This window comes from Vicia villosa, linkage group LG5, assembly GCF_029867415.1.
Source record: "Vicia villosa cultivar HV-30 ecotype Madison, WI linkage group LG5, Vvil1.0, whole genome shotgun sequence".
In the NCBI taxonomy this organism is placed as follows: Eukaryota; Viridiplantae; Streptophyta; class Magnoliopsida; order Fabales; family Fabaceae; genus Vicia; species Vicia villosa.
This window is the reverse complement of record NC_081184.1, coordinates 114,639,239-114,663,873: the sequence shown is the minus strand read 5'-3', so window position 1 is coordinate 114,663,873 and position 24,635 is coordinate 114,639,239. Positions and strand designations below refer to the sequence as shown.

At 33.9% G+C, this 24,635-nt stretch overlaps 2 protein-coding genes and 1 long non-coding RNA gene across 4 annotated transcripts; 2 read left to right on the top strand and 1 right to left on the bottom strand.

The window, feature by feature from the left end:
- The first annotated feature begins 847 nt into the window (after nucleotides 1-847).
- On the top strand, nucleotides 848-2,035 carry LOC131605199 (uncharacterized). Its single transcript, XM_058877585.1, has 3 exons — nucleotides 848-1,002; nucleotides 1,092-1,381; nucleotides 1,473-2,035. The coding sequence occupies exons 1-3, from the start codon at nucleotides 848-850 to the stop codon at nucleotides 2,033-2,035; spliced, it is 1,008 nt and encodes a 335-aa protein (XP_058733568.1).
- A 712-nt stretch (nucleotides 2,036-2,747) lies between these two features.
- LOC131607079 (uncharacterized) lies at nucleotides 2,748-5,790 on the top strand. 2 transcript variants are annotated; one of them, XR_009285194.1, is made up of 3 exons: nucleotides 2,750-2,911; nucleotides 3,013-3,669; nucleotides 3,780-5,790. It is a non-coding gene; the product is annotated as an uncharacterized LOC131607079 (long non-coding RNA). The 2 variants fall into 2 exon arrangements; XR_009285193.1 differs by lacking the exon at nucleotides 3,780-5,790 and having other exon boundaries at nucleotides 2,748-2,911; nucleotides 3,013-3,246.
- Nucleotides 5,791-9,515: 3,725 nt separating this feature from the next.
- LOC131605198 (protein FAR1-RELATED SEQUENCE 5-like) lies at nucleotides 9,516-10,874 on the bottom strand. The gene is made up of 2 exons (XM_058877584.1): nucleotides 10,789-10,874; nucleotides 9,516-10,563 (listed from the first exon to the last, which is right to left on the bottom strand). Exons 1-2 carry the CDS (start codon nucleotides 10,872-10,874, stop codon nucleotides 9,516-9,518), a joined length of 1,134 nt encoding a protein of 377 aa, XP_058733567.1.
- Nucleotides 10,875-24,635: the final 13,761 nt, after the last annotated feature.

Genomic DNA, 24,635 nt, shown 5'->3' with positions numbered 1-24,635 from the left:
TTAGAATTATAGGACAACATTACAATATGAATGCTTAATTACAATAGGACAACATTTTATAACAGAATGATAGTATTTTTTTTGTTCCTTACAGAATTACAGTATGAGTGCTTAAGCATCATCGCCTAACATAATTACAGCATGACAGCCTTTTATAACATAGTTATAGTAGTTTTGTTCCTAACAGAATTTACAGAAGCACATCATTTTATGACTGATCTATTTGCCGAAAAGCAACAACCCTACTGTACCATACAACTTCAATATACCAATATTATATCAATGCCCGTAATGCCTAAATGCACTATGTCACATAATTGTATAAACTTGCATCATTTAAAAACACCCTTTGAAATATATACATTCTGAAATTTTGATCATTATAGCAACATGACAGAATTTCTTACTTACAAATGCACCAAATTTCCAAGTCTATATATCGTAACCTAATTTAATTGTGTCAAATATCGAAGGGTATTTCCATGTCTTTTATTTACGATTGGTTTCCTTTTTTTTGTAGATGAACAACACAATATTTTCAAAGAAATAATGGATGTTATGTCCAAAAGGAAAGGTGATGAATTTTTTTATACGGTTACGGTGGAACTGGAAAGACATTCATGTGGAACACGCTTTCAGCAGCTTTGCGTTCTAATCGGGAAATTATTTTGAATGTCGCATCAAGCAGAATTGCAAGCCTACTTTTTCCTGGAGGGAGAACAGCTCATTCAAGATTCCAAATTCCTGTTCCATGCCTAAAATCATCAATTTGTAACATTGAAAAAAAATTGAACCTAGTTAGATTGTTGCAAATAACAAATCTTATCATTTGGGGGGTGAAGCTCCTATGGCTAGCAAGTTCTGTTTCGAAGCTCTTGACAAGTCTTTGAAAGATATAATGGATCATGACAAAGTTGCTTCTAAGACAATTTTTGGAGGAAAGGTTGTGGTGTTTGGTGGTGATTTCAGACAAATTCTACCTGTTGTTCCTAGAGGAACCAGGTTTGACATTGTGCATTCAACAATAAGTACGTCATATATTTGGGATCATTGCAAAGTTCTAACGCTAACAAAAAATATGCGTTTGGTAGCTGGGACAAATTCAAAAATGCAGATGAGATACACCGCTTTTCTAAATGGATATTACAAGTTAGAGATGGAAAAATATCTGAACCAAATGATGGATATGCTGAAATTTGTATTCCCCCTGAGTTACTTCTAATAGATTTTATGAACCCAATTGAGAAGATTTTTACAAGTACCTATCTGAATATCCTTGATAATTACACAAACTCAAGTTTCCTTCAAAGTAGAGCAATATTAGCTTCAACCATCAAAGTTGTGGATGAAATCAATGATTACCTAATAAATCTTCTACCAGGTTTGTATATATTTTATCCTATAATTTTCTTGTATTTGTGAATTGTATGGTAAATTTTGATAATTCGTATCTTTTATAAGCGATGCAAAAGAATTGTTAAGTTGTGACTCTATTGACATGGCTGGAACTAATGACAATGATGGTGTTGAGCATTTGTCACCTGAATTTTTAAGTTGTTTGAAATGTTATGGTTTACCAAATTATTCATTGAAGCTAAAAGTTGGTACTTGTGTGATAAGGAATTTGGATCAATGTGAAGGTTTTTGCAATGGTACAAGATTAACGGCAACTAGACTTACAAATCACGTCATCGAAGCCAAAATTATATCAGGTACCCATATTGGAAATACTATTTACATCACAAGAATGTCTTTATCTCTATCTCAATCACCATGGCCGTTCAAACTCATTCGAAGACAGTTCCCCATCATAGTTTCATTTGCTATGACCATAAATAAACCTCAAGGCCAATCGTTAGATTATGTTTGTTTATATTTTCCTAAAGATGTGTTTAGCCAAGGTCAACTATATGTGGCTATGTCAAGAGTGAAGAGCAAAAATGGATTGAAAATCTTGATTCACGACAAAGACAAGAAAGCATTATCTCAAACAACTAATGTGTTCTTCAAAGAAGTGTTTCATAATGTTGCATAGGTATTTATAAATTCCATTGTCTTGACTATTTGATTTTTTTATTTCTATGTTTTTCTAACTCATTTCATTTTTTCCTCTTTTGACATTCTTTATTTTAACGTGTAGGTATATTGCAATTACCTTCTTTTGACATTCGTTTGAAAATTTAAACATGTAGGTATATTACAATTACCTTCTTTCGACATTCTTGATTTTGTATTTTGATGGTGAGTTTCTTTTTTATTGGTGTAGTCATTAAATATGACAATTATTATTGTGCCTTATTTTTACAGTAAAATGGTTTAGTGTCTTTTATATATATATATATATATATATATATATATATATATATATATATATATATATATATATATATATATATATATATATATATATATATATATATATATTTGGATCAATACCAATGCTCTATATTATATTTACTAGTTAAGTGAGTTCTAAAAATACACTCAACTAATGCATAAATATATTTTCAACAATGTTATTAATATTTTGTGTTTTTGTCCTTTCCTATCACAAAATATTATTTTGAATAAAAAAATAAAATATCATTAAATAATAAAAATTTGACTACAAAAAGAATACATGTTTAAGTTTAATTTGACATCTTTTAAGTGTGTTGACGAGACAAAAACCAAATCCAATAACGTAAGTAAGAAATATTTATTAATCATTTTAATTTTGGATTTTTTTATAACTCCACTAAGGTTAACAACTAAATATTATAAAAGGAGTGAATGAGCCTATATTTATAAATTACAAAGTTATAAAACCATTTGTTGCATATAATAGGAAGATATATGATAAAAATTATAAAACTTGTTCATGTTATGATTCTCTTTCATTTTCTATTTCTTGTTGTAACAAATGTGGAAGGTAAGTTAATTTATCCATTAACTTCTCTTCTTTTTTTTTCACTTCATGCACTATATTTTATCTTATTAATAACATTATTATATCGTCTTTTTTAATTTCAGCACCACGTTATAAATGTGTTAATGATTCTGATTGTAAAAAAACACTTTATTGTTTGCCTCCTAGAAAAGCAAGGTGTGTGAACAAGCATCATTGTTCGTGTAAATTAGCGCATGAATTACTAAATCCAAGAGAGTAAATAACATGATTGTATTTCAAAAACCTTGTAGTTATGGAATTATATAATAAGATGATTGTAATGAAATGAAATAATACATCAAATGATATTATTTTAATTGTATTCTTCTTTATATGTAAATTTAAGAGAAACTTCCATGCTTTTCAATTCATGTATATCATATTTTCTTTCAAACTCAACCACCTTTCAAAGTATCTATAGTTTAATATGATTTAGTCTAGGATTATTCATAATTTAATCTAATGATATTTTCAAATTCTAAATCAAATATAGGTTAATTGTCAATTATTTTCAACAATTATGTCTATTGTTTTTTAGTTTTGTTGACATTTTGGATTTGGGAGCATAAGAAGGTTTTGTGCCATAATCATTCGGTCGCCCTTTTTTATAGGGTTTTTGCACGCTATGAGCTTGCCTTCGGGGATAGTGGTAGATAGTTGTCTTTCTTGTTGGATTTGCAAAGAGAAGGCTTTATTCACAATAGGAAGAGGCGTCATTAATATAATCTGAGCCCTAACAGGTGTGTATTGGTCGTTGAGTCCCTTTAAGAATTTGATAACATAATCATTATCCCGATATATTTTGATTGTTGGGAGTAATTTTCAATGGCACGCTGGTTCCCATTGGCAGTTGGAAAGAGGTATGAAGTTATCAAATTCTTGCCATAACTTCTTCAGGGTAGTGAAATACTGAGTGACACTTTGATCCCCTTGTTTATGGGCATAGATTTCTTCTTAGAGGTTTGAGATTCTGAAAATGTCACCTTGATGGTATCTTTCATGAAGTTCATCCCATATTTCTTAGGTCGAATCCATCCATAAAACGCTTTCGGAGATTTCTTTATCGATGGAATTTGTGACCCATGCCATAACCATGTTGTTGCATCTGTTCTATGGAACATGTCTAAGGTTGGAAATATTAGGGCGCGTTAGGGTTTCATCAATAAACCCTAACTTGCTCTTTGACATAAGAGCAAGTTTCAGAGATCGCAACCAAGAATGAAAATTAGAATTGTTAAGAGGAGGAGTAATGATCGCCAAACCGGGATTATCACTATGATGCATATAATATGGATCGAGCATATGATTCATGTTGTTCTTATTGATGGGAGAGTTTTTTGGGGACGAAGGGTTGCTATCTATATTAGGCATAACTGAGCAGTGAAGAAGGAATAACATAAAAGGTTACAACGATAGTGATGAAAAAACGGAGGCAAGATCAAGGTTGAAAGAAGGGGGAAACAAGAACGACGGTGAAATGCAGAAAGCGTAAAAGATACAGAGAGAATCTGGAAAAAAATCAAATGAGGAAGGACATGTGGAAGTGGATGAACGGGGAAGAGAAAATGGGGAAAGGTTGGATAAGGTGGAAAAAAAGAGATATCAGAGCAATCTCTAAGCTCCTGATACCATGTTGACATTTGTCAGCAGAAGCATGGATAAAGATGAAAAGAGAATATTATTCCATTCAATTAATTAGTACAGGGCTAGAATCTGACTGTTAAAAATAAAACCCCAAAACTAATATTGAGCCTAAGACTGTCTAAGGTAAAATAAAATACTATATGGACTTAGGGATTTTAACAAGTTTCTATAAAAGCATAAGAGAATACAATAAGTATTATTACATGAGCATGAAACCAAGGTTGAATGCCTTAACATGGTGACAAATTCAATTTACTTGTTCTGAACAGGAAATAAAGTGACATTCACCTAAACATATACACATGCATACCAAAGTTGGAAATCCAACCGTGATCCAGCCTAAATAGCATAAATCAAGCCACAAAAACAAATGAGCTTGTTCAAAAGAGGTAGGTGTATAGTTCATGAAGCCTAAATTGTGGCCTCATTTGGATTAGATTGGAGAGGAATGTTTAAAACATTCTCTTTTTAACCGTTTCTCAAACACTCTTTCTCTTATTAGATAAAACACCTATGAATCTCACCTTTTAGAAATAGCTCATATGTAATGTGGTAGGACCGACATGTGTTTCACCTAATAAAAAAGCCAGTGTTGAAAAGAAAGTGTTCATAATATTCCTCAATAGAAGAGTTAGACACATTGAAATTATACCTTAGGTACCAAAACAAGTCCAAATTTAACATTAATTTAAAATAAATGAAACCATAATACCTCAACAAAACACAATTTTGTGAAGTTTGGATAGACAAATAGTCACACACTTAGAAATAATCATTTTCATGTTTTGTTTTCTCTTTTCATGTTCAATCAATGAACCATAATACTGCCTCACATCTATCGCGATGCAAAAAATACCCGAGCAAATAAACACTTGAATGACAATGAAGTCGCCACCGAAGTTTTATTTCTAAAAGGGAAACACCTATAAAACCGTTGATGAACACGAATAAGACCGTTGCAATGAAAATTAGGTTCATGGGTCGGTTATGTGCGAGGTTTTAGCGCCATGCGGCATTCGTTGTAACCAACAGGAACCATCTAATTAAACATGAAAGAAATGTTAGCTTAAAGTGTTAAGTTTCTTCTCATTATTGAAAGTATTTATAAGAATTAATAAGAAAGGACTAAAAAAATGTTTTTATTATGGTGCTTGACGAGACTTTAGATCTCGCTCATCCCCTGGTGCGATGGGGAACTCAAAGCTACATAGTTCTTGTTAGCAAAAAAATAATCCAGTTAGTTTATTTTAATTGTAAAATGAGTTTAGTCACGTTGTGGAAAAAAAACTCGTTAATTGAAATACAAAGATTTGCGCTTGGGCGGTAAACGTTTGTTTAAGAATTTGCCTCGTTGTGCACGGGTGAAATATGAATTTGATTGGTTTGGGTTTTTTTATGTGAAAGACAAGTATTCGAACTAGAACAAGGCGTACGCATCATGTTCACTTACTTGAGGATACAAGAGTATGTACCCAATTATTTCTTTTTAATCCGATTTTATTTATAAAAATATTTAAAGATCGTTATTAGTATATGGAAGATGAATACTCAAACTAGAACAAGGTGTACGCCTCGCGCCTGATTATTCGAGGAATAAATGGGTATGCACCCGATTACTCATTTTTCAATTATGTTTATTTATGAAAATACAATGTTAAAAGTGTTAAAGGTAATCATTTTTCTTATGAAGAACAAACTTTTGAGTTAAAACAAAGTGTACGCCTCACACCTGATTATTCAGGGAATAAAAGGGTGTACACCAGATTATTCCTTTTTGCAACCATGTTTATTTATGAAAATACAAATTTTAAAGTGATAAACGATAAGTCTCTACCGAAAATCGTCTAAACTATTATCATAGATCAAGCCATGACCTACCAATCATTCATGGGTGCGTTGAAATAGTAAATATTTGAAAAATGGCAAAAACAGAGGGGTAAATTGATTTCGCCTATAGGTTAATCGATTAGCCATGGTTTTGTGAAGCGGAAAAAGTTAAAAATAAAGGGGTTAATTAATTAACTCTAGAGGTTAATCAATTAACCCATGTGGTGCTTCATTTTTTTCAACACATAACACATGTTAATCGATTAACCCTGTGTATTTTTTCACATATTTAATAACTCTTAATGAGAAAGTGTTCACATTATGCAGCAAACTATAGCTCACTCTTTTGTCCAATGAACAATGTTTCTTGCATGCAAATAACATTAGGATAAAGGGGCAAAGAAAAAGGTTGATGATGTTTACTCAAATGGGAAAAATGTGGAAGAAAGGGAGCATCTCGTACTTTTTTTTTTTTTTTACTTTTGAATATGAAAAAGATAAAATAACAATATTGTAAAATGAATTTAATAGAATATTCCTTTGTATTTTCCTTTTAATTTCATAAAATGGTAAAATATGTTAAATAACCAAAAAAATAAAAATAAAATACACTAAAAATGAGATAAATCATAAAGTTAATTTATAAATTTTAAGGAGTCCAATATGAATAGGATTCTTTAATGGACAAAACATAGGTGCTGTAGCTAATATGCTTGTGGTGCTGTTACTCAATCAGATTATAACACGTGGGAAAACTAATACACGTCATAGGTCTAGTTTTTAACATGTTGCAGTCCTATCCATCGCTTCGGCATAATTACAGAGTGAACAATAATTAATTTCTGAGCCGAAAAGATACGTAACACAAATTTCTTTCTTTTATCAACTCACAAGAAAACTTTCATATTCACCAACAGATTCACTTGTTACACCTTTAATGTTCTTCAACAATAAAGCAACTCTTGCTTTACTTAACATCAAACTCTTTAAAAGATGTCAATATGAAAACAACTTTTTACCATCATTTATACCAACGTAACATGTTTCATTATTGCCTTAAGAATTTGTGAATGCCCCCACTGTTTTCAAATGCTTCCATTGTTAACTTTTTGCCATTCATCCATGGTTAATTGCTAAATAATTATTGAGCGATTACAAACTGTTTATTTTTTTCAAAAGTGGTGAATGTTGACTTTGTGTTACTTTATTAATAATTAATTAACATAAGTTACATATCCTATCACATAAACGTATAAAAATCTGGTTTATTATGCTTCTGTTTCCAATACCCCTTTAAATAACCTTAACATATAAGGTATTTTTTAAGTAAAACTTCTAAAGCCAATATGAATATTCTTTATAATATAATTAATGGTGAGATAAGATGTCATCAACAAGTTTGACATGATAATGGCTTTTACAAGGCTTTTAGAAAAGCAATTAAGCTTAAGATGCAAAAGTAGTCCTCAGTCAAGATTTATTAGTTTACAATAGGACCAAAAAAGAATTTATATGCTTGCCTACTTCTATCCATCAAACTAAATTATTATATCAATCTTGCTGCCACCCAAAGAAAAATACTAGACTTTAAGTTGAGTTCCAACCTGCAGAAAGAAAAATGCAAAATCAATCCAAGTTTTGATGTTCATAAAGCAAATCAAAATTAATTCATGTGATATCAAATCAATTAAGTCATTAAATTAGCAATTGCCTTAGTTGAACTTGAAACTTTGAAGATGAAGTCTTAGGCTCTAAGCTTGTTATGTCTGGAAACAAGGTTCTATATACACTCAACTTCATGAATGACACAAATAAAAAGACCAAATTATTAATTTTGTTTTTTATTTTCTTGCCCTTATTAATACATTAAATTTGTAGAAGAAGACACAAGTTTTAATGGCAATCAAAGTAAACAATGTAACATAACTTATAAACAGAAAAGAAGACCACAATAAAACAATAAAAAACTGTATACTGAAATGCAAAAATTAAAGGCATACTTTAAGTGAAAAAATGTAAAATAATGAAATCGTGTAGTGATAATACTAACCACTGCTTTATTAGTCCCAAATATTAATGGCTCTTGACATCCATGTAAATCTAACACAAACTGTTCCTAATTTTCAGTAATCATTAAGAAAATTAAATACATAACAGATTGAAAAACAACATTTATAAACACAAACAGAAAACTCAATAAATGTTATACCTGTATAAGGGGGAACTAGCATGATGAGATAGAAATTTTTTCTTATGAAACTTTAATTTTGAGTTCCTTTGGCTCTTCTATATTTTTTCTCCAAACAACTTTTAGGTCTACCTTTAAGACGAGATACATCGTCTTTCTTTTTTATACCCTTTATTTGAGATGCATCTCCACTTTTATTTGAAATAATGGATGTGTCATCTTTTCTATATTCAGTAGTTTGACAATCACTTGGTGGGAATGTTCTTTTATTTATGATACTATCAACTCCAATGGCTACTTCCATCAATTGTTTTTGAAAGATATATTGAAGCGTCTACACATTCAACAACCTTACTTGATATTTCTACTGCAACACGACACAAATCCTTAAAGCGATTTGAGACATCTAACCTTGGGTCTTCTTTGATGATTTGTCCTTTACTGTTTATCATGTATCCACTTCGAGCATCCCTAGTCCACCTCTTAAGAATGTATTTCGGAGGAATAACAATTATATTCAAATGATTAAGTACTCGAAGAGCATTACAACAAAGGATACCACCTCTTAAGAATGTATTTCGGAGGAATAACAATTATATTCAAATGATTAAGTACTCGAAGAGCATTACAACAAAGGATACCAATAAATTGAAAAAGTTGACAACTACACTCAATACTTTGATCTTCAGAACTAAAGGTAACCTTATGTTGTCTCATGTCTCCAAAAAAACTCACCTCATATTCATATAAGTACAACTTTTGTGTGCATTTGTTTACAACAAGATTAAAAGATTTTTCATATTCCCCGCAAACTAGACGGAAAATTGTTGGTGTGTAGACATCTCTTGCATTTTTCAATAACATGATATTCATACTTAATGGTGGCGTCTTCTGACTCATCTCATAGTTAGACTCTATTTCTTTATATCACATGTCTTCTAGCAACCTATCAAAGTTCCTGAAAAATTCTAATATATTGAAGGTGGGCTTCATGTAAAGCCTGAAATGACCATTAAAACTCTCGCTTAATTGTGTTGTTGTAGCACCAGCAGAAAAACTGTGTCTTCCATATACTAAAGCCCATTTTTCTTTCTTCTTGAAGAAATCTTGCATCCATTTATTTTGATGAAGGTTGTGTCTTTCAAGTAATGACTCCCAAGCATTAATAAAATCATTCTCATATTGACATTCATAAATACAACTTCGCAACTCTTTAGCAAAAGAATTTGATCTTTTGAAGGCATGATTAACATTTTTTAGTGCATTTTGTAATAAATGCCACACACATAAACGATGATATGATTCCAGAAAAACCTCTGAAATTGCCTTACCCGTTGCAGGATCTTGATCTGTGAAAATAGTCTTCGGCTTTTTACCACAAACAACCTTAAGAAAAGTTCTAAACAACCACCCAAATGATTCAGTTGTTTCATCGTACAACAACGCAGCAGCAAATAAGACACTTTCTCGATGATGCTTGAATCCAACGAAGGGAGAAAATGGTCGTAAATTTCGATTAGTGCGATAAGTAGTATCAAAATACACTACATCTCCAAAATGATCATAATTCGCAACCATTTTAACATCCGCCCAAAAATTATTTGTTATTTGGTTATCAATATCAAGTTGAATATCTTTAAAAAATGATGAATTCTCTGTTTGCTTTGATTTAAAATAATGGAGCATAGTGTATGCCTCACCTTCTTCCATTTCCTTCATCCTCTTAGAACTCAAATGATTGCTAATATCTTTAGCAGTGCAACCAACATTCTCTCTTCCTCCAACTTGGCGACTTAGAAGTTCAAAAATTAACTTCTGACGAATACCAGATCGACTTGCCATTTCAACCTCCGTGGCTTGAGCAACTAAAATCCTCCTTTGAGATGGTAATTTATGCTTACTTTTAGGAGGTTCAAGCTCGTGATTATGATCTCTCACAAAAGATGTAACAACATATTCTCCGCTTGATACTCGACTAATGACCAAGTGAGAAATACAACCAGTTCGAACTTATTTTCGAGTCATTTTTCCTTCATAATCATTGATTTTCTTGAATCCTTCTTTAAAACAAACAAATTTTCTAGATATCACTATCTCTTTATCTAATTTGCTAGTATTTCTCCAATCTTTTCTAATGCTAAAACCAACAAATCCAGCATACATATTATAAAATCTATATGCATGATCTTCAGACTCAAACCTCATCCCAATATATGGAATTATATCTTCCCGAGTCACTTCATGCTCAACATTATCCTTCCATTTAACTATGAATGATAATTTCATAGAGGAAAAAAACTTATCATTAAAATCCTATATTTACAATACCTTCATCAATCATAAAAATCGAAAAATATTTACCGGTAGAATCCAAAGTTACAGGAGCATTATTAATATTTGTTGATCCGTTGAGATTATTGCTTTCAAATACTCCGCAGTGTTGATAGGGGGAATTAGTGACCCATTTTCTTTAGTTATGTTGGACATATCCCTGAAATAGTTGAACCCAAGGTATCTATAATCACGTAATCAAATGCACGCTAAAAAATTAGGAGGCAAAACCTATTAATTTGTAATTATTATTTTCCCATGAAAATGCTATTGAATAACAACAAAATGTGATGAAAAATGCAAAATGTGATGACTACATGAAGCCCTTTATCTCCAATACAACAACAACCTTTCAATCTGTGAGATATTGGATCGAACTCTAGTATGGTCAAAGGGTAGCTTCCTGGTTCGACAGGATTAAGCATGAAGTCGAAGGTTGTTCACATGCTTGTGTCGAAGATGCTAGGGTCGTTAGCATGTTAAATTAGGTTTTAGTGTTTAAACCCTAATTTGTTAAGTTAGCTTGTTTATTAAGTTGGTGTCATACCCCAAAATTTGCCCATACTATTCTCTTACGCAAAGTTCAAAACAATACACAAAGCTCCAAGACACACTCTCCTAAACAAAGCTCAGAAACTAGGGTTTGAATTGTTCAAAGGAAAGTCAATGAATCAATGGCTCCAAGGCATCTCATATGGCTCAATATATCCCACATCATTTCCATGACAAGTATCAAGTCTCATCTCAAAGGATTGATCACTCAAATGTTCAGAAAGTCAACAGTCGACTGGGTTGACCTAAAAGTCAACTGTGGTCAAAGCAAAGTCAAAACTCCTGATTTTTTGTCAAGATTCTCATATTGAAGTATCATTCACCATTTGATCAAGAATTGATCATGGTTCATCAAGGAAAGATCAAAAATCAACAATTCAAAAAGTTTCTAAATTAGGGTTTTGTATAGGAAAAGTCAACTGAACTTTGACCAGTTATAACTCTCACATGGAACATCAGAAATTTTCCATCCAAAGCTCATTTTGAAGGAAATTTGATTCTCTACAAAATTGTCTCTCACATGCCAAGTCCAAAAATGCTTCATTTGAGTGATATGGACTAAAACATTATAGGTCCTTTTCAAAAGTCAACCAAAAGACACTTTTATTCAAAAGGATATATAAGGAGCATGGAAAAGAATCTTGATATGAGACCAAAGACACTGGTTAGAGGACTCTCTAAGGTTTCCAAAAAGTCCACAAGCTTGAAAAAATATTGAGATATGTAGAAATGGCATGGTGTACAAGTTCACCTATTTTTAAGGGTGTACAAGAGAAAAAAAGCCTAAAAACTCAAAATATTTCTAAATGGGCTTACATTCTTTTTGTTCTACCCTCATTATAGGCCCATGCACGCCCTAAAACCAGAGTTTTTATTATTTTTAGGGTTTATTATTTATTTTATGGTTTTTATTATTTTAAATCATAAATTAAACATATAAAACCATAAAAATAGTTAGAGATCTTATTTTGCTCCAATTCCAATCAAATATATTACATTAATGATTCAAATTTCGTGGTCCATAAAACTTGGTTGAAAAATATTGGAATTGAACAAAATTAGAAGCTTTTAACAATATTTTCAAATCAAATTTTTCAAAATTGCAAAACAAAGATTCATCAAGATTTTCTTCAGTTTTATCAACCCTAATCCATCTCATATATATACTGATCAAAGCCAGATGCTAGGGTTCACGTTTTGAAGCTCCAAGAGAATCAAACCCGAGTTCAAAGTTCACACAAAAATTCAAACTTCAATTCTTGGCTACAAGGTGATCCAAGGCTTTTGGTTGATCTCAATTCGCTCCTGGATCTCCAAGGAAGCTGTTACAATCAATACCAAGCTCTGAAACCTCAAGAACGTAAGCTAATACCCCACGGTTTGTCTTCCCTTTTTTTCATTCGATTTGCATGATACAAGCATCTTCATTGAGAATCGATTGCATATTTATCTTTGTTTTGATGTTTAGAGTAATCCTGGAAACTTAATTGCGTTTCTATGCCGTATTAAAGGAAACACCATGTTAGGGTTCATGCCTTTGGAATTGGGGTTTTCTAAACCACGTAAAATTAGACGTTAAGACAGGTACCATTAGATTCGTGTGGCTGAGACGAGTTTAACCATGGCATCGCGCCAAATTTTTATGTTGGTTTAGCCATATTCGCTATTTTTTTCAGTTTGCTACGCAGGGCCTTTTACAGCGCACCTAGCAAAAAGCGCTGTAAAATAATATGTTGCAGGTTTTGATTGGATAAGATGATGATGTGTCGACGCATGATTGGAGGATTCGAACCACCCGCGTGCGCGTTTTTTTCTTTTCAAACGAATTGATCCAGTGCCTCGTGGTACACGCGCATATGGTGAGCCTCACTGTTCCAGCCATCTGATCATTATCATCCTCAATCCAACGCTCGTAAGGATGAAGGCGCACCATACATCTCACACGTGAGCCACACTGGATCGCCAGTTAAGTTTTCTAATTTTTTTCTTTTTAATTATATGAAATCTTTTATTTTTTTATATTAATATATATTGTTTAAATTGTTATTTTTCCTTTTATTTATTAAACCATATATATATATATATATGTTGTTTTCAAAACCCTTTTTTTTAACATAATAATATTTTTATTTATATTTATTTTATTTAATATATTTATTTATTTAAATTAGTTTCTCTTATTTATATATTTTCTTTTATATAATTATTAAATTATTTTTCTTTTATATAATTATTAAATTACTTTTCTTTAACATAATTATTAAATTATTTTTCTTTAATATAACTACCTAATTTATTTTATCCAATAAAATATTTATCTATTGTTTAAATTATATTTATTATTCATTATATTCACAATAATTCACATGTGCTTTGTTTTTATCCTAAAAAATTCAGAAAAATACTTTGTGTCCGATTTTATTTTTTTTTCCTTCTCGATTTAATTAATTAGGTCGCTAGACCAATAATTAATTAAATCGTTTATGTTATTTTATTCAATTTACGCCCCAATCAGGGTTTACGACGAACATTCCATACACTGAAAATTTCTTCTTTTTCTATGCCTTTTCAGGGTTATCCTACAAGTACCTTCCGACTACGCGCCACGTCAAATACGAAGCTAAGTATTCGATTATTTTATTTTCAGAGTCTATTTTGTTTCCTTTTGATTTTAGGGTTTACCCTTTATACTTTTTTTTTTGAACTGTTCATACACTCACCCCCTCCATTCTTTGCCTTTGCCCTTGCCTTTTCAGGGTTAACCCTGAGGCTTCCTCCGACCGCCAACCATGTCAGATCAAATTCAAAATGCAAAGCTAAGTACCTTTTTATTTATTTATTCTTAATTTCTTTATCTTTTATTTTTTATTAGGGTTAGCAATGTTCGCTTCCGAACCGATAATGCGCTCACCCATTTTTCTGTTTATTCTTCCTTTTCCAAATCTTCAGGGTTTGTCAATTGCCAAAGCTACGAGTATCGGTAACCCTAAACCCTAATCTCAATTATATTATTACTTGTTTCAAACCTATTTGTTTTATTTTATCCCGCTGGTTTCAATTCCCCTCTCCTCCGCTGGTTGCAATTTCCCTTCCCCCATTATCACTGTTAATATTAATTGTTGTGGTTAGTAATTCTGGGGAGTGCAACTTGTTAACTGAATTAGCATCACTTAAATTTACAAGATAATATAACTGAACATAATCACGTGATTGGTGCACACACGCACACTTTTGGGTAAACCTCTCTGTTGCCTGTTGCCTGTTGCCTTGTTGCCTTGTGTTTTTTTTTGTAGAATAGTCAGTCCCTCGAATACGAGGATACCTCAGCCACGTTGCCTCAATTAAAGATCATGGTCCCTAATGATGCTGCCTTCGATACATTAAAAATGATCTCGACCCTCGGAAGTTGCCTACGAAAAGGCTGAGGTATCCTCTGGTTGCCTAAACGAAAGGCTATTCTGATCCTTCCCTTAGACTACCTGCCTCTCTATGGTATGGGTCAGTCTTATGGCGAACGATATAGCGATGACCCTTCAACCTCTGAATGAAAGGCTTCCTGCCCTCTTATGGCAAGGATAGACCCTTTCACCCTGAACGGCTAAAAGAACCTCTTTTTTCAAATTATAAGGTAATTTGTCCTTAATTGCTTTGCCTTGCTCTAAAAAGACTTGTTTTCATATTCTTTCTCATAAATCTTCAATAAGGCTACGCTTATTTTACGAGCTAAAGTCCTTATTACTCTTTTTCTACACTTTCTAAAACTTTTGGCTTCAAAACTAAAGAGCAAAGCAATTAAGAGCCCATGGAAAACTATGGATGCAAAGGGTGCCTTACACCTTCCCTTTGCGTAATTACCCCCCGAACCCTATTTTATTTAAAAGGTTTTTCCTGTTCTTTTAGCCTTTCTAATTAATTTGGATAAAATAAAAGTCGGTGGCGACTCTTGCTTAACCACAACATTTCTTTAAAAGTCAGTTCACCGTATTACAGTTGGCTTGTGTAGTGGGCCTTGTGGAAAAATCCCCTTAGTTAGTATGTTAGGTTTTATTATAAATAGCATACTAGTCTCTCATCATTGCTAAGCTGCAAATCCTAATTTAGGGTGAGAGAGGTTATTTTTTATTCTTGTAAACTTGTAATCTTGTTTTAAGAGAAAGTAAAAGAATAGCAGTTATAACCAATTCTTGTATTCTTCTTATCTTCCCTAATTCCTATTATATTTTGTTCTTGACATCGTTTTTCACAACAAATTGGTGCGGTGAGCGTGGAGATGATGTCGTCAACAAAGTATGAGATTGAAAAGTTCACCGGAGTGAATGATTTCGGTCTGTGGCGCTTGAAGATGAAAGCCCTACTGGTTCAGTAGGGTTGTTTGGAAGCGTTGAAGGGAGAGGCATCTAGGAATGCTGCATTAACGGCAGCGGAGAAGACGACTATGATCGAGAAGGCACACAACACAATTTTGTTGAGCCTTGGTGATAAGGTTTTCAGACAGTTATCAAAGGAGACGACGACATCTGGGTTATGGGCGAAACTTGAAAGTTTGTATATGACCAAATCGCTGGTAAATCGACTCTACCTGAAGCAGGCTTTGTATTCATTCAAGATGGTTGAAGACAAAGTGTTAGCTGAGCAGTTGGATATGTTCAACAAGCTGATTCTTGATCTTGAAAATATTGATGTAAAGATCGATGATGAAGATCAAGCGTTGTTACTATTGTGCGCTTTGCCTCGATCACATGCTCACTTCAAAGAAACTCTCCTGTATGGAAGGGAGTCCCTAACCTTTGAAGAAGTTCAATCAGCCCTATATTCAAAGGACCTGAACGAACGAAAGGAGCATAAACCTTCGACTGTTGGCGAAGGTTTGGCCGTTAAAGGAAAACTCTTACGAAAGGATGGTAAGTTTGACAAGAAGAAGGGAAAAAGCCAGTCGAAGTCTTACAGTGGCGAAGCATTTGGCATTCGATGCTATCATTGTAAGAAGGAGGGTCACACAATAAAGGTGTGCCCTGAATGCCTGAAAGATCATGGAGGTAAGGATAATGGCAATGCAGCCATTGTTCAAGATAATTTCGAATCATTTGATGTTCTTGTGGTTTTAAACAGTGACTCGAGAAGAGAGTGGATTATGGATTCAGGTTGCACTTGGCACATGACTCCAAACAAAGACTTGTTCAAGGAATTATGTGATCAAGATGGTGGATCAATATTGTTGGGAAACAACAAGGCTTGCAAGATTGCAGTTGTTGGATCTGTGAGGTTCAAACTCCATGATGAGTCAATAAGGTTGTTGACTGAAGGCAGGTATGTTCCTGATTTGAAGAGAAATCTACTTTCTCTTGGTGAATTCGACAAGAAAGGATATGTTTTCCAAGGAGAGAAAAGTATCCTAAAAGTCATGAAGGGTTCGAAGGAAGTCTTGAGAGGCGTGAAGAAACAAGGCTTGTATACCCTTGAGGCTGAAGTTATAAGTGGTTCGACAAATGTTGCATCCACGAAACCTTTGTCGAAGACAGAAATCTGGCACATGAGATTGGGTCATGTCAATGAAAGGGGTCTGGTCGAATTAGGGAAACAAAATCTGCTTGGTGGAGACAAAGTCAAAAAGCTGAAGTTTTGTGAACCATGTGTACTTGGAAAATCTTGCAGAGTGAAGTTCAACAAAGGCAAACAAAGAACACATGGATCCCTTGATTACATCCATGCTGATCTTTGGGGGCCTGCAAGGTGTCCATCACATTCAGGAGCAAGGTATTTTCTATCCATAGTAGATGATTATTCCAGAAAATTATGGGTATTCATCCAGAAGTCTAAGGATGAAAATTTTGAGAATTTCAAAATTTGGAAGACTCTGGTTGAAAATCAGACTGGCAGAAAGGTCAAGAGGTTGAGAACCGACAATGGCCTTGAATTTTGCAATGAGGCATTCGACAGTTTTTGAGCTGCCTCTGGTATTGCAAGGCATAGAACTACTGCAGGTACTCCATAGCAAAATGGTTTGGCTGAAAGGTTTAATCGAACTATTTTGGAGAGGTACAGATGCATGTTGACTAGTGCAGGGTTAAAGAAGGTGTTCAGGGCTGAGGCTGTTTCGACAGCAACATACCTGATAAACAGATGTCCTTCGACAGCGTTAGATATGAAGACACCTGAAGAAGTTTGGTCGGGACATCCACAAGATCTCGACAAACTGAGAGTATTTGGCTGCGTAGCCTATGCTCACATTAGGCAAGACAAGGTCGAACCTAGAGCTCTGAAATGCATGTTCTTGGGATACCCTGAAGGATTCAAAGCTTATAGGCTATGGTGCCTAGAGCCAGGTCACAAGAGGTGTATCACCAGTCGAGATGTAGTTTTCAATGAAGCTGAAATGGCTTTTAAGAAAATTGATGATGTTGGTCGAAGTACAAAAACATCTGACGAAGAGCTGGAACAGGTAGAGATTCCTGTTGAGGTGGAGCATGTTGATGCTGAATTGCATATCCCTGATGAAGTCGAAGAAGAAGCAGAAGATGCCGAGGAAGTTGAGGAAACTGACGATCCTGATGAGGCAACCTGAAGGGTATGTCGAAAAGGGGAAGGAAGATTGTGTGTGCAAGTTAAAGAGATCTTTGTATGGGCTGAAACAATCTCCTCTACAGTGGAATAGGAGATCCGACAAGTTCATGGCATGCATAAGTTTCATTAGAAGTCAGTTCGACCACTGCGTTTACTTCAGATTTCGACCTGGTAATTCATTTGTTATTTTGTTGCTTTATGTGGATGATATTCTCATAGCAAGCAACAATGTTGAAGATGTGACGAGGGTGAAGGCTGAACTCAATAAGGAGTTCATATGAAGGATCTGGGAGCTGCTTCCAGGATTCTTGGAATTGACATTCGAAGAGATAGAAAGAAGTCGAAGTTATGCTTATCTCAAGAGGCATATCTACGGAAGATTCTTGAAAAGTTTGGTATGTCGAATTCGAAGCCAGTTGTGACTCCAACAAACCCTTAATTCAAGTTGAGTATTGATCAGTGTCCCAGTACTAATGTCGAAAGAGCCTATATGAATAGTGTAATACGGTGAACTGACTTTATTTGAAATTGTTGCGGATAGCAAGAGTCGCCACCGACTTTTATTTTATCCAAATTAATCAGAAAGGCTAAAAGAACAGGAAAAACCTTTTAAATAAAAACCGAGTTCGGGGGGTAATTTATGCAAAGGGAAGGTGTAAAGCACCCTTTGCATCCATGGTTTTCCATGGGCTCTTAATTGCTTTGCTCCTTTTCGTTCAGAAATGTAGAAGAAGTGAATACGGACTTTATCTCGTAAATGAGCGTAGCCATATTGAAGTTTTTTAAGAAAAGGGTAGAAAAAGGAATTTAAACCAGAGCATGCAATTAAGGGCAAATTACCTTGATATTTGTAAAAAAGATTCTTTTAGCCTTTCAGGGCTATCCATACCATAAGAGGGTATGAAGTCCTTTTATTTGGAGGTTGAAGGGTTGTCGCAATTATCGTTCGCCATAAGACTGTCCCTGCCATAGAGAGGCAGGTAGTCTAAGGGAAGGATCAGAATAGCCTTTCGTTTAGGCAACCAGAGGATACCTCAGCACTTTGTAGGCAACTTCGAGGGACAAGGTCATATTTGGCGAACCGAAGGCAGCATCATTAGGGACTTATGACCTTTGAATGAATTGAGGGCAACATTTACTGAGGTATCCTCGTATTCGGGGGACATGGCTATTCTGCAAAAACACAAGGCAACAAGGCAACAGGCAACAGGCAACATGGCAACAAGAGGGGTTACCACAAAAGCGTGCGTGGGTGCAACAATCACGTGATCAAATTCAATTATATTATCTTGTAATTAGGTGATTCTAATTCAATTAAATGGTTGTCACTCCCTAGGATTACTAACCACATCAATTAATATAAACAATATAATTAAAGCAATATGGGGAAGGGGAAAAAGAAACCAGCGGGGGAAAGGGAGAATGAAGCCAACGGGTTTGACATAAGTAATAATAATAAAAAATAAAAGAGGTTAAGGTTTTAGGGTTACCGACTATCTGAGCTTTGGCGATCGACAAACCCTGAAAAGGTGGGAAAAATAGAAACCAAAAGGCAGTGAGTACATTATCGATTCATTAACAACTAGGGTTAATCACAATTGGAAAAAACAAAGTGAAATGAAATTAAACAAATATTTAAGATAAAAATAACATTTAGCTTTTGATTTGATCTGATAGGATTGGCAGTCGGAGGTTGCCTCGAGCATTGACTCTGATCCTCGGAGAATTGACAGAAAAAGAAAATACAGTGAATGTATGGAAATTATTTCATCAATAAGGCAGAGTAAATATTTCAAAAAGAATAAAGGGGAAAATAATATTGCATAAGATATAAAAAATAAAATTAATCGGGACTTAGCTTTGTGAAAGGCGTGGCGCGTAATCGGAAGGCATTTGAAAAGTCAACCCTGAAAAAGACACAGAAAAAGTAATATTTTTTAGTGTAGGGTTAATTCTCGTAAACCCTGATTCGGGCGTAAATTGAGTAAAGCAACGCAATCGATTTAATTAATTATTGGTTTCGCAACCTAGTTAATTAAATCGAAGACAGAAAATAAAATCAAGCACAAAAACATTTTTTATGATTTTTTAGGAATTAAAATAAAATAAATATGAATTTTATAAAGATATATAGATATAATACCTAATTAAAATACATAATATGTAATATTAAGCAAAATAAATAATTTACATAAAATAAATATTATCATCCATTATAAAATAAAAGAGAGAATAAAAGAATATATATATATATATATATATATATATATATATATATATATATATATATATATATATATATATATATATATAAGAAAATAATAATATAAATATATTAAAATAAATAAAGAAAAAAAGATAAATATTAAATATTAATATGTTAAAAGAAAATAATTAAAATAAAATAATTATTATTATTAGTAAAAAGGTTTTTGAAAATAATATATATGGTTTTTATAAATGAAAGAAAAAGAAAAGGAATATGAAACATATATATAAATACATAAAATGAATAAAATGGATTTATATAATTAAAAAGAAAAAGAAAATTGGAAAACTTAGCTTAGGATCCAGTGTGGCACACGTAGGCAGTCCATGATGCACCTCCAGCCTTGCTTGCGTTAGATCTGAGAATTGATGAGGTGAATGGCCTGGATGGAGAGGGCACACGGTAAGACGTGTTTCATGTCGCATCAGATCCACTTGGAAACCCAAAACCAAAACGCGCGTATAGCAATTCAAACTGGCCAATCAGGCGACGACACCTCGTCGTCTTCTTCCTCTAGCCTCCACTTTTAACAGCGCTTATTTTCATAAGCGCTATAATATATCTTATTCATCCCTGCAAAATAACGAATAGGGGCAAACAACCATATAAATATTTCGCGATAGATCCATTAGATTCGTATGGACCTTGCGAATTCAACCATGGCTCCAATTGATCCTAATTTTGCCTGGTTTAAAAAGCCCCAAATTAAGCTTATGAACCCTGTCATACCCCAATTTTTGACCCTAAGATCCTATATCATTCATATTTCAATCATTATTCAAGAGCTTCACTTGGAAGTTTTGTTTGTGGTGTTGCACTCACCTCATCAATAAGAGGGACCATCAAGCACCAATGATTGTTTATCTTGTATGCATATTATACTAACCCAAATACCAAAAACATTGCTTTATTTCTTTGTAGGCGTTTGTTTTGTAGGTACCAAGCCAAGACATGCATTAAGCAAGGCATTTTTCACATTTTTGACTGATGAAATCGATTTCCCTACTAGGTAAATCGATTTCCCTGCAGCAATCTTCAACAAAATCACATTCTGGACAGCATGAAATCGATTTCCCTCCTGGGTAAATCGATTTCCCTAGTGTATTTTGCGCCAAATTCTCTTCTGGAACAGAGTGAAATCGATTTCACTCCTGGGGAAATCGATTTCCTTCAGGCGAAATTCAAAAAAAATAGAGAGGGAAGCTTGATTTGATTTTGGCACCTATTTTCTTTGACCATTTTTGTCATTCTACCAATTTTCCACCTCACCAAAATAATTCTCTTCATTAAACCCACTTAAACCCCATTTTACCACTTTTTACCATTTAATTGCCACTTTAATCACCAATTAAACACAAGCTAATTACCAAATGCAAAAAGACCAAACTACCACTACTCTTGCTCTCATCCTATAAATAGAGCCCTCTACTCTCTCATTTCTCAAGCTTTTGAGAGCCAAAAAACCCCTTGCAATTTCTCTTCTCATCCCTACCAAATTCACCAAAGCTCTTTGTTCTTTCATAAAGTTTGTGAGTTACATCTTGAACCTCACAAACTTTGAGCTAAACCACCATCCATTTCATTTTTCTTCTTCAATTGTTGAGAGATCAAGATTTGTGTTGGTGATTCTTGAAGTAGATCCAAGTTTTGTTCAAGATTTGGTAAATTTTCTTCATCCTTTTTGTATATCATGATGTAGATCTTTGTTGCTTGTGTGTGATGCATCTTTGATGCTATATTGGTGCTATTTGATGGTGATTTGATGGAAAATTCGTGCTCCAATTGATGTTTGATCATAAGGTGTTTGTACATTTGTTCAAGTCAAGTTTTATGCCTCTAAATGCTGTTTTTGCTGATTTTTACACTGAGTAAATCGATTTCCTTAAGGCTGAAATCGATTTCCTGCTGAGCGTGACTTGTTTTTTTTTGAAAACTGCACTATGGAAATCGATTTCCCTCTGCATGAAATCGATTTCCTGCTGGCAGAATGTGGTTTTTTGCCTTTTTTATGCTTGTTTTGGTTTCCTACTTCCTCCACTTCATTAATATCATTGGATCTAGGATGTTGATAGGTTTGAAATGACCTAATCCATAATATTAGATGAATGATATTAATGATAGTGTGAGTTGATTATCTTTTGTGAATTTTATTCTTCTTCCTCCATTTCATTAATATCATTGGATCTAGGATGTTGATAGGTTTGAAAGAACCAAATCCATAATATTAGATGAATGATATTAATGATAGTGTGAGTTGATTATCTTTATGCATTTTATCTTCTCCTTCTCCTTTTTTTCTTTTGATCGATGAAAGTCTTAATACTTTGAGAATTCTTATGGATTCTTAGTGAAGACTAGATCGTTACCTATTTTCTTTTCGTGCGGTATTGCTTTCGGAAGGCGATCTACATATCGTTCTTCTCGCATACATTAGCACATAAAGTTTTGACCGGCCTCGTTGTAGGGTGATTTCTACATAAATCACTTGGCGATCTGCTTAACATAGCGCAATATTTCGTGTCCCGAATCAAAAAGATCAAACATGGAAGAGAATTGTATGCGGTTGATTTAAGACTTGTGGAGGTTTTTATCGTGTAGTCGCTATGATTTTATCAAGCTTCTGATAAGCCCCATTGACTTTAAATCCGAGTACATCATTCACTCACCATAGATCTTCCTACTAACTTTGATAACATACTTGACAAGTTTCAAGATGGTTATCTTTAACATTTAACAACTAACTTTAATCTCCGCACCTTTTATATTACCGCTCTTTATATTACCGCTCTTTATATTTCTCGCCTTATCGCTTTACTTTATCATTTCATCATATTTACTTTCCGCCATTTTTCCTTTGTCCACTTGGACCATACTTTATCTTTTCTTGCTAAAACACTAATAAACAACCAAAATCTAAAAAATACATAAGGCTCTCTTTGGACTATCGGTTACTATCCCTAGCACTTTGGAGATTCGGACTTATGGATCTAGTACCTCTGGACTCATTCTATTACTATCCTGTGATTGTTCTGTCTGTCTGGCATTGTTCTGCTGTATGTTTATGTGTGCAGGTATTTCCTTGAAAGCCCTTGATGGTTAATTCCAAGGCATTGATATAAGGATTTTACCCGAAAAGAGCCGTTACTCTGCCCGATTTTCGTCAGAATCTTAATGTTCTTAATGCAAAGTGGTGCTAAGACAATAAGTTCATCTGGATCCCCAAGTGTTAATGTGTTGGTATTGATAAATCCAAAGGATGGGAAAACTACCTTGGCTCTTAATGTCAAGTGTTGGCTTCTTATTTGGTTAGACCGTTTCTTTCCTTAGCTTTTATTTTGTGCACTAGGTTAGCCTCTTCATCTCCTCCTACTTCTTAGATTTTCAAAATCTTCTCCCTTTTTCCAAAATATTCTTATGTTTGCAATCTTTTCAAAACCTTTTTCTTAAAAATATCTTTCGCCCTTAGTGGCTTTTCTTCAAAAGTTTAGACATCGTTAATTGTCGAAACGAGTGGTTATACCCCACGATTTTGAAATTGATTGATAATAACGAGATCTTTTCCGCGTGAGAGAGCTAGTGGCATACTCGTTGATTTTATCCGAGTTGGAGCCCTTCTTTCATTTGCGATGCAAAGAACTTGTTTGGTCTCATGCTCAAGATCAATGGCTGAGTATTTCTCTCTAACGACAACAAAGTGTTTATTCGTTTTAAAAACGTTTTTTTTTCCCAAAAGCGGAACTACATTAGCTCTGACTTCTCCATTGCACCGAGGAGGTATGTGGGCCCAAAGCTTAACGCTTTGCCGAGCTTATTTTAAAAATAAAACAAACCGTTTTTTAGCACACACACAACACAGATTTTCAAAAAGGTTCCTGTGGAGTACCACAGATATGAGGGGTGCTTTAAACCTTCCCCTCATATAATCAACACCCGTACCTGAGATCTCTTTCTTGTTTTAAAAACAAAACTTTGGGTTTTTTCGTTCTTTTCCCTTTTCCTTTGGAAACAATAAAGCGCGGTGGCGACTTTCACTGAAATATTGATTCGAGTCAATCCCATGGCTTCGATATCAGATTTTCCCCGCTACAGAAAAATGGCGACTTCACTGGGGATATATTTTAAGAGTGTTAAGCCTATTTTTGTTTATCTGTATGTTTTTTATCTGTATATATTATTGTGTGCTTTGATTATTTTCTTTTATTCCTTTTGATGCTCGATGGTTCCTCTGTGATGAGACAAAGTCCTAACCCGGACTTTTGTGAGTAACTTGAGATAGGAGGTGGTATGACCAATAGTTGCATGTTAGGAGCGATCCTTAACATGAGCATCATATG